The sequence below is a fragment of the Mytilus edulis genome, chromosome 9 (genome assembly GCF_963676685.1).
Source record: "Mytilus edulis chromosome 9, xbMytEdul2.2, whole genome shotgun sequence".
Taxonomy (NCBI): domain Eukaryota; kingdom Metazoa; phylum Mollusca; class Bivalvia; order Mytilida; family Mytilidae; genus Mytilus; species Mytilus edulis.
In genome coordinates this window covers 2,845,249-2,862,107 of record NC_092352.1, presented here as the reverse complement: position 1 = coordinate 2,862,107, position 16,859 = coordinate 2,845,249, and the positions used below count along the sequence as shown (strand labels likewise).

General features: G+C 33.1%; 2 protein-coding genes across 2 annotated transcripts in view; one reads left to right on the top strand and one right to left on the bottom strand.

Annotated features, from left to right (window-relative positions):
• Positions 1 to 16,859, bottom strand: part of LOC139487492 (leucine-rich repeat serine/threonine-protein kinase 1-like) — a 203,550-nt gene that overhangs the window by 156,419 nt on the left and 30,272 nt on the right. The window lies entirely within an intron of this gene.
• The window catches only part of LOC139487498 (uncharacterized), a 38,016-nt gene that overhangs the window by 8,051 nt on the left and 13,106 nt on the right, over positions 1 to 16,859 (top strand). The window contains exons 2-9 of the mRNA XM_071272348.1: positions 1,092 to 1,243; positions 1,775 to 1,878; positions 2,652 to 2,733; positions 3,471 to 3,684; positions 11,656 to 11,748; positions 12,423 to 12,528; positions 13,075 to 13,248; positions 15,396 to 15,505. Of these exons, the coding sequence (XP_071128449.1) occupies positions 1,093 to 1,243; positions 1,775 to 1,878; positions 2,652 to 2,733; positions 3,471 to 3,684; positions 11,656 to 11,748; positions 12,423 to 12,528; positions 13,075 to 13,248; positions 15,396 to 15,505 (1,034 nt within the window). The 5' untranslated portion in view covers position 1,092. The remainder of the gene's footprint in view (positions 1 to 1,091; positions 1,244 to 1,774; positions 1,879 to 2,651; positions 2,734 to 3,470; positions 3,685 to 11,655; positions 11,749 to 12,422; positions 12,529 to 13,074; positions 13,249 to 15,395; positions 15,506 to 16,859) is intronic.

Genomic DNA, 16,859 nt, shown 5'->3' with positions numbered 1-16,859 from the left:
AGAAGTTGATTACAATTATGTAAATCGGTATCATTACAAAATTGCGATCTTGGTATCTATGATGAGTTAATTGGTTAGTGTGGTGGAGTTGACACATACACTTATTTCTTTTTATTTTATTCAAAATTGTAATTTTAAGATTCGTGCATACATTCGTCTTTAGTTACACAGTGATTGATCTTCGTTTTAACCTTTAACTAAAATTAAATATATTTACTAAATAATATTCAATTGATATATTTTAAAAAAATGTCAATAATATAAGAAAGGATAATAGGTATCACCACATACTGGACAGCACAACAATACCAACCAGAAACACAAACCTTAAAGAAATACAACGCACAAACAAGTCGCCATAAATACTGGACAGCACAAACAACACCCTTTAGAACATTGTATTTGACATCAACCTATATTTGCATTAAAACGAAGTTTTTGAAATAGCCGATTGCGAATGAAACCCTATACTTTTCTAAGGAAAGCGAACTTTTTGTATGGTCCAAAAATTGCGGGTCAGGAAAACTACTAAACGAAATTGATCAAATATCTAGTTTTCATTCAATTGTATTTATAGAAAGTATATATTATTATGCAAACATTGTTCGGAGGTGAACTTTTGTTTTAATTTGATCATGTTTAGATCATTAAGGTTCAAATTGTCTAAGTCATATTTAGCACAACTTAATCGGTTTTTAGCTCTCTGCAATTTTGTTTTGGATTTGGCCTTCCAGCTGTTTTTATTTGAGCGCCACTGATGAGTCGTATATAAAAATAGAATTCAGAGGACAATTTTAAGATTGAATTAAATTTTATTTAGATAAGAATAAAGAGTTATGGCATGATTGCCAATTTAACAACTACCCACCTGAGGGTATGTAAGTATGAAACTATAGGTCACTGTATGGCATACAACAATTAGCAAACTCCATCCCGTATGAGAGGCCATAAAAGGCACCGGCATGGCAACATTTAAAGCATTCAAACGAAAAACCCAACAGCAAAATTTAAACGAAAACAACAAATGAAAAACCAATATGACAGACAGCAGCTAACGACTTCATATGATTATCTTATTTATTTTTTGTTAGAATGAAGCTGTTTATTTTTGTGGTGTTTGTAATGGCGGCTGAAGCTCTTGATTCTTGTTACACGAGCCAAGAACGTAAAAACATTGAGGAACTTCAAAATCATATCCTGGCTTTCACGAAATCTGTTGACACTTTGAAAACTGACCTTGAAGGTGAGAACTTACCAAGAGCTTTTACAATTTTATTTGTAAGTTATACAACACGTTATATACAAGAGTTTTATAGTTAAAGGAAAATCAGGTATTTCAAACGACAGCAATCTATAATTATAAATTCAATTGAACATTTTTCTTAAAATGTTTTTAACTCTGTGTTTAAAAAGTCTAGATCAAATTGTCAATTATGCTAAGTCAAGTCAGGTTTTTGCTTTAATCAAATTAAATTGATACTTTAAATTCATTGCAAATTTGTAAAACCTTGAATAATACTTTTTATATCGTCATTTTATCTTCTAAGTCATTATAAAACTAGGATATACGTTATTAAAGATCTTACAAATTATTAAACAGTTGAGTATTTCATCTGACACATAAGGAGTATATTCTAAACGAGTCTTTAAATAGATAAAAAAAGTAATGGCATGTTCAAGGGTCATATTTGAAATGAAATAAAGGTACAGTATTACATAAATTGTAGTAAGATCACAACTTCAAATTGAAAACTTGTTGACTATTCATCTATAGGGAAATATACTGTCTTGAATGGTGAATGCCATAAAGATTGGAAGCCTTTCCGGGACCATTGTTATTATTTAGTTAAAGAAGAGAAAACGTGGTTTGAAGGAGAGGTAGGACTTTCAAGATTCTTAAAATCTACCTTTATTTTAAGTGATAGTTATTCATGAGTATAATTTCTCAGGGAGAAGATAAAAAAGGATTTAAAACTTATACGAAGTATGACAAGGTCCTTCTTGAGCCTTTAACTGTAAAATTACAATAAGTATCAACTACATGTACAACTCTCTACAAATGTTTATAAGACACCGTTTGTCAGAAATCAGTAATGATATTTAAATTTTGTTTTATACATTTATTGTTTAGATGCCTCTAAACTCAATAACTCAAAATACTTGTTTCATTTTTTAGATCTTTCAGTTCATGAATACGTGTACTCAAGATACGAGGAACGGGAAAATATAAATTAAATGTATATGTCACAATATGTTATATGCAATGCTGCTCATTTGAGTCAAGTATCGTTTTTGAAGTGATTTTTGATAACATTTATTATATGACTTGATAATATTCGTTTCAATAGTAGGGATTGTCTCCCACCAGGAACAGGTTTCACGGTCGTGCTTTTATAGAATATTGCGTTTCTTAAACCTTGTATATTTGTTTTATTGTGGATTCTTAATATTAAAGTTTATTATAAGGTTAAATTTATTCATTATTTGTAGACTAGCACATGGCGTGCATACGATTTTGAATTAATCAATGTTATACATTGTACAATTGTATGATTGATTTAATCAACATTGATACGACTCCTTATTTTATAAAATTTAAGATTCTCTAGTTGTTGTACAGCTGCATATAATTGTCTTTATCTTAAATTTAGAGATTTTGCAAGAACAAAAGCTCGTCTTTGGTTAATGTAAAAGATAAAGACGAAAATAAATGGTTACAGTCACAGTTCAAAGGTAAAATTAAAGAATAGTAAAAGCAAGTGTCAAATAAACTCATCATAGATACCAGGACTCAATTTTATATATACGCCAGACGTGCGTTTCGTCTACAAAAGACTCATCAGTGACGCTCGAATAAAAAAAAGTTAAAAAAAGCCAAATAAAGTACGAAGTTGAAGAGTATTGATATCACAAATTCCTAAAAGTGTTGCCAAATGCAGCTAAGGTAATCTATGCCTGAGGTAGAAGGAGAACATCAAATGTAACAGTCCCAGTCACAGTAAAAAAAACAGTTGAAAAGACAAATTAATGATTACAGCTAAGGTGAAAAAAAAAAGAATTAGACACAAACATCAATAATTTAATTTGGATGCAACGCGTCTTCTGATTGGCTGACGTTGTTTTGTTTATCAGCCCATAGACAAAATTTAGTCATGTGACCGTGAAGCCATCAACGCTTTTTATGGTTTTCTCCGGTTTAAAATGGAATTTAGAATTAAACTGCGCGCGTTATTCAGTGTGTACCACATTTTTTATGTTATTTCTTCATAGACAGAAAAAAAATTACAGTCATTCCTTAAATAAAAAATCAACTACAGTCTGCAAAAGATGATTACAAGTATTTGAAGTTCCCTTTAAAAAACATAGCAAAGTGCTTTAAAAATTATTGAATGCAGTTTATGTTTTTGAAATTGAGAGAAGACGCAAAGAGACTTTAAATCTAATAATAATTTCAAATTGTTGTTCTTTAGACGTGCAAACGTTTTGGCTAGGTATTACGGATGGAGATTTGAAATATTGGATTAACACAGTAGATTATGCTCCAACTACGTATTTCAATTGGGATTCTGGTCAGCCTGGAAATGGAGCGGAAAACTGTGGCATATTTTATCCAGGCAGTGGTAAATGGCACGACTATCCATGCACTAAATATTTACATCCGTTTGTGTGCAAGAAAGATGTCAGGTTGGTATCGTATCTTAATCTTTGGTTTTATCTTATTGAACAAATATTTCCTTTTCAATAAACTCCAATAGAGATTCTTGCTTAGCCCTTATTCAATTTCATAAAGAAAAACATACTATATTTTCAACAATATTCCATAATACTATATGTGCAAATATTTCTAAATTTAGCATAAAATACATTTACTTTTTAATTCTTAAGGAAAAACATGAAGTACATTTTATGTTGCATGCCATCAGAATTAGATCACGAGCTTGACATGAATGCATGATTTTATTTCACGTACTGTTCGCGACGGTTCAAGTATACTACTCATAAGATGAACAATGTATAGACAGAGAAACTAAAAACGTTTGATTTCTTTTGTTTAATTGTACATGAATATTTAACAAATGCTTTTTATTGTTACATTACAAGGGGAGCAATTTTATCGAACCGCATTCCGGACTGATGTGTATATATGTCTCTGAAATTTCTAAGTCCAAGAATAATCTTTTAATGGGTAACTCAGTCCTTATTACTTGTGACCAATAAAATTGAGAATGGAAATGGGGAATGTGTCAAAGAGATAACAACCCGCCAAAATAAAAAACAACAGCAGAGGGTCACCAACAGGTCTTCAATGTAGCGAGAAATTCCCGCACCCGGAGGCGTCCTTCAGCTGGCCCCTAAACAAATAAATACTAGTCCAGTGATAATGAACGCCATACTAATTTCCAAATTGTACACAAGAAACTAAAATTAAAATAATACAAGACTAACAAAGGCCAGAGGCTCCTGACTTGGGACAGGCGCAAAAATGCGGTGGGGTTAAACATGTTTGTGAGATCTCAACCCTCCCCCTATACCTCTAACCAATGTAGTAAAGTAAACGCATAACAATACGCACATTAAAATTCAGTTCAAGAGAAATCCGAGTCTGATGTCAGAAGATGTAACCAAAGAAAATAAACAAAATGACAATAATACATAAATAACAACAGACTACTAGCAGTTAACTGACATGCCAGCTCCAGACTTCAACTAAACTGACTGAAAGATTATGATTTCATCATATGAACATCAGGCACAATCCTTCCCGTTAGGGGTTTAGTATCATACCATCATAACATATATGAGAAGAACATAACCCGTGTCATGCCAACAACTGTTTTTAGAATAAATGTGTTTAGTTCCGATGCAAAGACCTTATCAATGACTCAATATTAACGCCAAAATATGCAATCTTTAATGACTTGACAACAGTATCGTAATTATATCCCTTCTTAATAAGTCTATTCAAAGGTTTTGTAAGTTTCTGAGGTGAATACTGACACCTTTGTGCTTTATAAAGAATATTACCATAAAAAATTGGATGTGAAATACCTGAACGTATTAAAAGTCTGCATGTTGAGCTATATTTACGAATAATGTCTTTATACCGATGATAAAATTTAGTAAATGTTTTGACTAGTTTGTGATATCGAAAACCCTGGTGTAATAATTTTTCAGTAATACATAAATTTCTCTCGTTAAAATCTAAAACATTGTTACATACACGAGCGAATCGTACAAGTTGAGATATATAAACACCGTAAGATGGTGACAAGGGAACGTCACCATCTAAAAACGGATAATTATTAACGATAGGAAATGAAAAATCATCCCTTTTATCATAAATTTTAGTATTCAGCTTTCCATTAGTGATATAGATATCAAGATCGAGAAAAGGGCAGTGGTCATTGTTAGTATTAGCTTTATTTAAAGTAAGTTCAACAGGATAAATTTCATTAATATACATACTGAAGTCGTCATTATTGAGAGCCAAAATATCATCCAAATATCTAAAAGTATTATTAAATTTGTTTATCAGATGTTGTTTCGATGGGTCTTTGCTTATTTTTGTCATAAATTGTAACTCATAACAATACAAAAACAGGTCCGCAATAAGTGGTGCACAGTTAGTCCCCATTGGAATTCCGATAATCTGACGATATACGGAATCCCCAAAGCCAACAAAAATGTTATCTGGTAAAAATTCAAGGGCATATATAATGCATATTACTTAAAGAATGTAGGACAGAAAGTCACAGGACAAAAAGTCACGGACAAAAGATCACAGGACAAAAAGTCACAATTCATTTTTTCTAATTATTTTCTTTGAGTAAAAAATGCTTTTAAATATTTCTACAAAAATATTTTTGTATTTTTCTTGAACTAGAGTGAGGTGCGCATATTCGCCGGGGACACAATTTCGCCGTTTTATAATTTTGAGTTGTAAATACTTCAAAAGATGGCTGAAATGGAAGAAATATGCCGGTAACTAAGATTTTTATAACAAATATGATTTTATTTTAAACTACGACAAAATTGCGGCACTTACCGCAAAGGACCGAAAAACGGATAACGATTTTCGGCCAATTTTCTGAATGAATATAAACACGATTTCAAAGAAGTATTTCTTAGTAAATCTTTGACTGATTGCCCTAAATTTCAGTTCTGTACACCTTTAAAATGTCTGCTATTGCCATCTATAAAGAAATTGATTTGAAAAATATTGTTTAAAGCTGCAGTTATTTGGGTTTAAATAGATGTATAAAAACGGCGAATATGTGTCCCCCAATGACAAAACATCAGGCAATTTCAAACACCCTTTAATCTAACTTTATATGTAACACTCAGAAATGTGTCTTTCCCCCCAAAGTGTCCGATTCCCCCAAACGTGTCCACATCGACGTCACTGAACTGCAAAACATGTCTAGTTGTAAAACAGCGCCAAAGCGAGTCATTTGTATAAACGCCTAAACGTGTCCATTTTAAAAAAAACACTCAAACGTGTCCAATCCCCCAAATGTGTCCCATTATTTTTACTGGAATTATCATTCGTGTCAATAACATAAATACGTGAAGATATTAAATCAGACACCTTGTGTAGGGAGAATGTGCTATTCTCTGTGCGTTTCTTACTGAATTCATAAAAAACTCAGTTTTTACTAACTCTCAATTATTTTTAGATTAAAATCCGAACGTGTTAATCCTGAATAACCGTTAAAATTTAGGTCCAATCTTAAATTCCCGGTATGATAAAAGAACCTATCTACAGTATAAATAAGATGTGGTATGATTGCAAATGACACAGAAATTAACAGCTACCGTACGGCATTCAACAATGAGCAAAGCCCTTACCGCATAGTCAGCTATAAAAGGCCTGAATTTAGTGGTGATCGAAACCTGATAATTTATATATAAAAAAAACTGATAACCAGTTTATGATTTTAAGAGCTTTTAAAATATCAGAACTGTTGCAGATGACATATCATGTATTGCCACATCTCCAGCATCCTTACAACATATGCTAAATATGTGTAACCAATATTCAAAGAAATGACTTTTTCGTTTCAATGCAAATAAGTTGTGTATCATTCAATTTTCTGTGAATACAAGAGAGATCAATGTCAATTTTCCATGGTTTATTGGTAATGAACGTATCCCGATAGCAAATAACTATCTACACCTTGGCTATAGAACTAAACTCTTGATTTAAATCAAATCAAAGAACTGAAAGTTCATGCAGAAAAAGCAGAAACGCACACTTTGCATTGAATGGTATAAAGACGAACGCGTGTGTAGTACTCAAACTATATAAAACTGTGATACTACCCAGTGTTCTATACAGGTGTGAGATGTGGAATAACATGAAATCTTATGACAAAGCTACTTTAAACTGGTTTCAATATTTTATAGTGAAACATATTCTCAACTTGAAAAAGTCGACTTGGTCTGATATGTGCAAAAGTATTCTTGGCATTCATCCAATAACAGGATATATTGACAAAAGAAAACTCATATTCCTACAAAAGCTATGTACCTTAGCCATTTCCTCTATTTCTAAGAGAATATTTCTCACCAGATTGTTTACTTTCTTTATAGACTCTCAAAAGAAACACTACGGATTTATTCCTGATATCATTGACATTTTAAAACAGTATGGACTTGTGAGTTACCTTCTTGAATATATCAAAGAATGAACATTTCCATCAAAACAAATTTGGAAGTCTATCGTTTATAGCGAAGTTGATATTATACAGTTAAACTATTGGTTAAACCATGTTATTTCTGATGACAGTTTCACACGTTTCAGGAATATTCATACGTCAGTGACAATTATGGAATTTTGGAAACACTCAAATTCTTTTAAGGAGATTAAAAATTCCTTTTTATGACCCACATACAATAGTAGAGGGGCATTATGTTTTTTGGTCTGTGGCTCCGTTCGTCCGTTCGTCTGTGCATCCGTTCAGGTTAAAGTTTTTGGTCATGGTAGTTTTTGATGAAGCTGAAGTCCAATCAACTTGAAATTTAGTAAACTTGTTGCTTATGATATGATCTTTCTAATTTTAAAGCCAAATTAGACTTTTGACCCCAATTTCACGGTCCACTAAACATATAAAAGGATAGTGCGAGTGGGGCATCTGTGTACTTTGGACACATTCTTGTTAATCACTAAATTACTAACTGAAATACCAAATACAACAAGTGCCTGTTTAAGTGATACATGTGATATATGTACAAGGAATTTTAATGATGTTTATGTACACGCTTGTTGCAATTGCCCATGTAATATGCACAGCTTGAAGTCTGGTGGGACATTTTAAGTGACAATTTTCCAGTGCAGCTTTACTGTGAATTAAGCATGTATGATTGAAGACGAAATCCTGTTTCAAATGTTACTCGGTCAAAAACCACTGACAATTTTTTCAAGCATAGATGAATCGGTTCAATTTCTCAAGCTGTGTCATGCACATGTTATCCAGTGTGTAGCAGAATATAGTCGATCTCTACTTTTGAATAGCCACATCTGCCATTCATATTTATAATGTTCATGAAGAAATTTTGCAAGCCTGATTTTTAGCTCACCTGGCCCGAAGGGCCAAGTGAGCTTTTCTCACCACTTGGCGTCCGTCGTCCGTCGTCGTCGTCCGTCGTCGTCCGTCGTCGTCGTCGTCGTTAACTTTTTACATTTTGAACTTCTTCTAGAGAACCACTGAATGGAATGGAACCAAACATGGCATGAATGTTCCTTATGAGGTGCTGACCAATTGTGTTACTTTGTAGCCGATCCATCATCCAAGATGGCCGCCAGCGGGGGACTTAGTTTAACATAGGACCCTATGGGAAATGCATACAAATGACTTCTTTTAGAGAACCACTGAATGGAATGAAACCAAACATGGCATGAATGTTCCTTATGTGGTACTGACCAAGTGTTGTTACTTTGTTGCGGATCCATCATCCAAGATGGCTGCTAGCCGGGGACTTAGTTTAACATAGGACCCTATGGGAAATGCATACAAATGACTTCTTTTAGAGAACCACTGAATTGAATGAAACCAAACATGGCATGAATGTTTCTTATGAGGTGCTGACCAAGTGTTGTTACTTTGTTGCCGATCCATCATCCAAGATGGCCGCCAGCCGGGAACTTAGTTTAACATAGGACCCTATGGGAAATGCATACAAATGACTTCTTTTAGAGAACCACTGAATGGAATAAAACCAAACATAGCATGAATGTTCCTTATGGGGTGCTGACCAAGTGTTGTTACTTTGTAGCCGATTCATCATCCAAGATGGCCGCCAGCGGGGGACTTAGTTTAACATAGGACCCTATGGGAAATGCATACAAATGACTTCTTCTAGAGAACCACTAAATGGAATGAAACCAAACATAGCATGAATGTTCCTTATGGAGTGCTGACCAAGTGTTGTTACTTTGTAGCCGATCCATCATCCAAGATGGCCGCCAGCGGGGGACTTAGTTTAACATAGGACCCTATGGGAAATGCATACAAATGACTTCTTCTAGAGAACCACTAAATGGAATGAAACCAAACATAGCATGAATGTTCCTTATGGAGTGCTGACCAAGTGTTGTTACTTTGTAGCCAATCCATCATCCAAGATGGCCGCCAGCGGGGGACTTAGTTTAACATAGGACCCTATGGGAAATGCATACAAATGACTTCTTTTAGAGAACCACTGAATGGAATGAAATCAAACATGGCATGAATGTTCCTAATGTGGTGCTGACCAAGTGTTGTTACTTTGTAGCCAATCCATTATCCAAGATGGACGCCAGCGGGGGACTTAGTTTAACATAGGACCCTATGGGAAATGCATACGTCAAATGACTTCTTTTAGAGAACAACTGAATGGAATGAAACCAAACATTGCATGAATGTTCCTTATGCCGTGCTGACCATGTGTTGTTACTTTGTAGCCCATCCATCATCCAAGATGGCCGCCAGCATGGGACTTAGTTTAACATAGGACCCTATGGGAAATGCATACAAATGACTTCTTTTAGAGAACCACTGAATGGAATGAAATCAAACATGGCATGAATGTTCCTAATGTGGTGCTGACCAAGTGTTGTTACTTTGTAGCCGATCCATTATCCAAGATGGCCGCCAGCAGGGACTTAGTTTAACATAGGACCCTATTGGAAATGCATACAAATGACTTCTTTTAGAGAACCATTGAATGGAATAAAACTAAACATTGCATGAATGTTCCTTATGAGGTGCTGACCAAGTGTTGTTACTTTGTAGCAGATCCATCATCCAAGATGGCCGCCAGCAGGGGACTTAGTTTAACATAGGACCCTATGGGAAATGCATACAAATGACTTCTTTTAGAGAGCCACTGAATGGAATAAAACCAAACATGGCATGAATGTTCCTTATGAGGTGCTGACCAAGTGTTGTTACTTTGTAGCCGATCCGCCATCCAAGATGGCCGCCAGTGGGGGACTTTTGAATGAAATTAAACATGTTCCTTTCCTTATCAATGAGGTTGTGTTGTCACTTTTAGCCAAATTTTATATTTTTTCATATGATTTCAAAAACCCAAGTAGAATCAGGTGAGCGATACAGGCTCTTGAGAGCCTCTAGTTTATTCATGAAGTTAAATTGAAAAAAAGTGACTTTTATCTGAAAATTATTGTCTATATTTTGTACCGATTATGTCTGTTTTGTTCACGCATCGTTGTAAAAATAATGGAATTTGATGTGACTGTCATAAAAGTAGGTACTTATATGTTATATAAGTTAGGTTTATACATAGTTTGATTTTAATTACTCAGTAGTCATTATTTTAGGATTTTCCCAGGATGTGTATTTTCTTTGCCACCGTTTTCTACATTTGAAAATGCCTGTACCTAGTCAGGAATATGACAGTTGATGTCCATTTGTTTGATGTGTTTTATCCTTTGATTTTGCCATTTGATAAGGGACTTTCCATTTTGAATTTTCCTCGGAGTTCAGTATTTTTGTGATTTAACTTTTTATTATATTCTTGTATGTTTTTATTTTCATGGTTTTTGTGGATTATCTTCATCACAGTTGAATTTAAATGTCCAACGAAAGTTGACAACTGTTGTCAAAATCAAGACATTGAAACATTATTTTTACATTGCATGGGTGTAATTTTGCATTGGAGATTGGATTCATTATCAATACAAGCAGGTTTAAACCTTATAAATTAAATAAATTGGGTGATTTAAATCCATGCTCAGATTTTAAACTTAAGTTGTCAGATTTTTTTTGAATAATTGGTATTGGACAATATAATTTACTGTTTTAAATCATTTTTTGCATAGAAAGTCACTATGATCAATGAAGAATTTTGCAATGGATACATAAGTCTTGAAAACCAGGATTATTAGAAAATACTACAGGTACATGTACATGTATAACCGAATCATATATAAATAATATCTCACAGATACTGTTAATGGATAATGAGAACATCCAATTTATTCAATCACATGTGACTACCATAGATTTTATTTCCTCTAAACCAACAGATACAACATGCTTTTTATAATTACACTATTCTGAAAAATCTGCTAACCATCAATTCAAAAGTATATATGCAATATTTTCCCGTCTCATATCATATGCATATAAGTCAAATTTACTGATATTGTAGAGAAAGGGTGATGCAAACAGCAATGACTGGAGAAGTTAAAGAGCAGTGGGTTTCCTGTGTAATCAGTTATTCATCACAGTATAACAATGGGAAGTAAGTATCACATACAGTGATGATACACAGTACATACAATATAACAACTTTTACATAGACTGTTGTAATCAAGATCATTACATTGTGTAACTTTGTGATGGTGTATAGAATGTGGAGATTACATCATTCCCCATATAATCAACCAAATTTTTTTTCCACAAAAGGCCCTCCAGCCTATTTAGCTTTGTTTAATAATGGAATAACTAAATATAATTCTTGACATCTTGGTTAAAGAATATTTTGGATTGTTGGTTGTCGCTTAAATTTTCAATAAGAGTATAACCTCAAAAATGCACAAAATCATAATATTCTGATAATATCTCTAGATATTTCCCAAATGTGATAACTTCGTAGCCTAATATATACTTTTGTGATCGATATATTTGTTTTAGCTAGTATTACAGATTTAGAAATAGATCCAGTTTATAAGAACCAATATTCTGGCCTTTTTGATATTTTATTATAATGTTGAAATCAAAGAGTTTGTCATAAAATGTATCATTGGGAAAGAACTTAAGGTTAGGTAACTGGGAATAACCCCCTAGATGTGTATTTTAGTTATCTTGGTCTCTCTGTCTCATTGATATTGTCCAATATCTTGTTTTCTTCTTTTTTTGCTATATTGATAATGCATGTAAAACACAAACTTTATTGGTTGATGTATTTCCTTTCAGTTGGGCAGCAGATAGTGTAATAGGCAAACCTCGAGTGTACCCAAAATATGGAGATATTCCTGGAGCATGGGCCCAAGGAAAAAAAGATTCAAATCAGTTTATTGAGGTATGGAAAACCTGACAATTTAATATGATACAGATAAAACTACAGTATTTCAACTTTTACTCCTTGATATTTAACTAATAAGTTAAAGATATTTACATCAATAATATAATATTTTGATTCCTTATTTTAATAGTATTTTTATTAAGAGGACATCCTGTAAAGTTTGCTGCGGGCTGAATTTAGTAATTCTTTTTCTTGATACAAATATACATTGACCTTTGGTCTTTTTAGCTCACCTGGCCCAATAGGCCAAGTGAACTTTTCTCATCACTTGGCGTCGGACTGCTGTCGTCGATCTCCTTTAGTCTTCATCCTTCTTCTGTTGTCTAACCACATTTGGCCACAATCATGATTTCTGCGAGTTTAAATAATTTTTTATTTCGAAAATTGATTTTTAAATTGTGTATGCATTTAATGGACATGAGGTAAAAGTGTTTTATGCTGCTTTTATCTGATGTATAATATTATATTGAAACAATGTAATAAACTATATACATTTACTTACTTACTTACATATAGCAACAGTTTCTTTTTATAAACTTTTAGGTGGAATTTGAACAAGAAATGTACATACAAAAGATAGAAATATATGAAACCTACCATGCTGGGGCTGTGAAAACAATTTCTGCTAGAAAACCAGACAATGGTTATGAAGTTGTATGGAAAACAAAATCAGTCACCAACATAAATAGCAGCAGAATATTTTCACCTAATTTTAAGGTAGTATGTTTTTATTTGTTTCTTTAAATTTCTTGTGTCAATTATGATATGAGTTGATAAAAGATTTTCATTTTATGTCGAGTAACTTTTCAAGGTTTACAAAGTTGCATGAAATGTTAAGAATAAAATTAGGAAAGTGTATGACAAAAAAAATATACACTGTTTACACTAGGGACTATATTTGTAGACAACGAAAACCAAACCATGTGCATATAGACAGGAATTTATTATTATTTTTCTATGAATTACCCTTACCAAAAAGTGCTAACATGTTGCACATAAGTTGCACATAAGATGCTCACGTTAGAAACTAACATGATTGCACACGAGTTTTTTAACATGCAAATTAGGTGAGCATTTTGTGAGCAAAAAAATTGCACATATGAAACTAACCTAATTTGCATGTTAAAAACCTCACGTGCAACTGCTCATATGAGCTTTTGTTTCACATGTGCATTTTATTAGATTGCTCATATGAGCAGTTGCTCACATGTTGCTTATGTGAATATTATAGTTGACCAAAACAAAATGGCTGCTTTAAAAAAGGAATATTTTTCAAATTTAAATGAAAATCTTAAATAATTCAGTTGAAAATAAAATAACTGATACATCATGTTAAAAGAGTTATTCTTTAATTATTGTCAGTTAATTATGATTTTCATATGATTTTTTTTTTTTTTATTTAAACAATAATCATGATCATGACTAAAAACATAACATTACATTATAAAACTAATAGAGGGACTTGCAAGTTTAGTACACAATGAATGTCTTTGATTAATAAGTACTGTATTTCAAAAAGTTTAAAAAGGAAAAATCTTTATACATGTAGTACTTATTTTGAAGCAACCTGTATATATATTCCCATAAAGGACTTAAAATTGTAATATATTTCAAAATCTGACACAAAAATGAAAATAATGAAATAGAAATGATAACTTACAAATAATTAACCACAGCCACACTGGTTTTATCAGATTTCAACAATGCCTTTCTTCAAATAGCACATTATAGGACTTAACATTTTCCATATCCATCTACCTCCATTTATTGCATGCTTTTCATGAATTTGAATTTACAGGAAGTACATGACTGGGCATGTCATTTTGAAAAAGCTCATATGAGCAATGATGTAGGTTAGTTTTGAATGGTTAGAAGAATGGAAAAACTTTTCAAAGTACAAAACTAACATAAAACTAACATGGATGATAAATGCTCACCTGAGGTTTGAATTGCACATGTGAGCATTATGTTAGATTTTTGTGGGCACATATGAACTACCAAACTGCACATATGAGCAACCTGATTTGCATACAATTCTTACTTGCATCTCATGTGCTTCACATGTGAAACTTATGTGCTTTTGTTAGCAATTTCTGTACGGGTATGCCCCTTTGAACTTGCAATTTTGGCCTTTATATATTACTGCAACACCTTATCATTGCAACTCCTCTTAAACTACACAACAGAAATTCATGAAACTATGTAAATAATAAAGTCATATTCTATGAGGGGGGATAGGACCTTTATTGGGACTCAGGGATTGGGCGTTTTTAAGCTCAGGTTCGAATTTCAGGATGTCAGGATGTAAATTTATTTTAATTCGGGACCTCAGCTGGGATTTCGGGATCAGGAGTTGATTTCACAAAAAAACTTACGACTAAGATTGGTCTTAAGTCATGAACAAATCAGTATACTTAAGATCAATCTTAGTCGTAAGTTTTTTTGTGAAATCGACTCCAGGACCCTTCCAACCCCCCTTGCTATGTAGATGTGCATTGACAATAGTAGTGTTTCCAGTCATGTTCAAACAGAAGTTTTTTCTAAAGTTTCAAATTTTTTTCCTGAAGTTGAGCCATTTTGAACTTCAGAATTTTGGCCTCAATATTACTACTGCAAGTTTGTCATTGCAACTCATTTATAACCATACATCAGAATTTTTTTGAACTTTTTAGATAATAAGGATGTTTTATGCAGATTTGCATATTCACAAAAAATCTTAAGCAGTTGACTTTTGTAGGAGTTTTGAGTCTTTCAACTCAGGAATCTAGTAAGATTGTTTTTGCCTTATTACAATGTTGGGCATGTTTTTTAATTTTAATTTTTAGCATATTACAACAGCTTTATATATTTCTTAAATTTTTCAGGCACTTTCATTTCTATGTAAGGTTTTGAGGATTGATATAGACTGCTTAGCATCAAAATCATGGGTGGAAATAGATGCTATAAAAATTACTGGAACAGTACCACCAAGGCCGTAACTACCATTGAGGCAAGTGAGGCAATTGCCTCACTAAAATTTTGACATTAATTTTTTTTTTTATGTGTTTATTTGTTTATGGTACAATGTAATTAAATACAAACATAGTCTTCTGTTGTTTTGTGTCAACCTTAATTTCTATAACTTGTCATCATTCCTTTTAAACTATTCTTCCCTGATATAACTCAGCATCTCAATGGGTGATGTTTCTCGATTACATAAACCTAGTAACGGTAATCATCATGGTTCTCTGGTTAAAACAGACTCTTGCAGAAAAATGAAAAGCGATACTGAAGGTGAGGAGGGAATAATTCTAGTAAACTTACTGGTGTTGTTTGTGATCACAACAGAGCTTAAGATTTTGAGTATTGAAAATTACCTCTGGAACTAATCCAATAACTATAAATATACTGACAAGTATACTGAGGCATCGTACGAGAGCAGTTCTGTCTGCCTATTCATTTCTCTTATTCTTCATATTTATTTGTTCTCTTAACAGACACACAAAATATAAATCACATGAAACCTGCATGGGTAAGCATGGATTAGTTTTTGTCCATGTTTCTTCAACCATAATAATTTAAAGAACATCCTGTATTCCAATTTGACATAATTGAGGAACGGCAGGACCTTTAAAACGAGAATTTGTCTTTTTCTAATTCTGGACTACGGAATTTCATTCCTTTTATATTCGGGATTTCGGGATTGGACTGCCACCCCCTAATTTATTGACTCGATCTTAAATATGTTACCACTGACTATTACCAGAAATAATTTGAAATCACGGACCTACATGTAAACGGTGAAAAACTCCAGTCCAATTCCCCTGCACCCATATCACACTAGTAAACTAACTCTATATACATATAGAATCATATCCATGTCTCATCTCATTCTATCCCTAGTTTGTTTACTCTTTGTCAGCATAAAAGCAATTTATTATTTTGTAACAGCGATTGTATGATGGTATAGGAATGCATAATTCCTTTTTTTCAGGAATTTTACACAAACGTACGACGTGTTCTTAGGCTTTTATTAACTCCCCAAGTAACAAGCTTCTGCTGTGAACGTTCTTTTTTCTGCCCTGAGACGACTGCAAACTTAGGAAAGGGTATTCATGAGAGGCGATGGATTTTGTGGTCTTGCCATTCTCCATGTTCATCGCGATAAGCATGATAAGGGTGTCAGCAGAACAAATATTCTGAAACGATTTCACGAAACCGGCCATTTGAATAACAATTTCTACTGAGTCGATGTTTGTACTATGTTCTGGCAGCAGACACAAAATTTTATTTGGAAGTTTATATGACATATAAATTCAAATAAAGATGTTAAAAATTAGGTGTAAGTA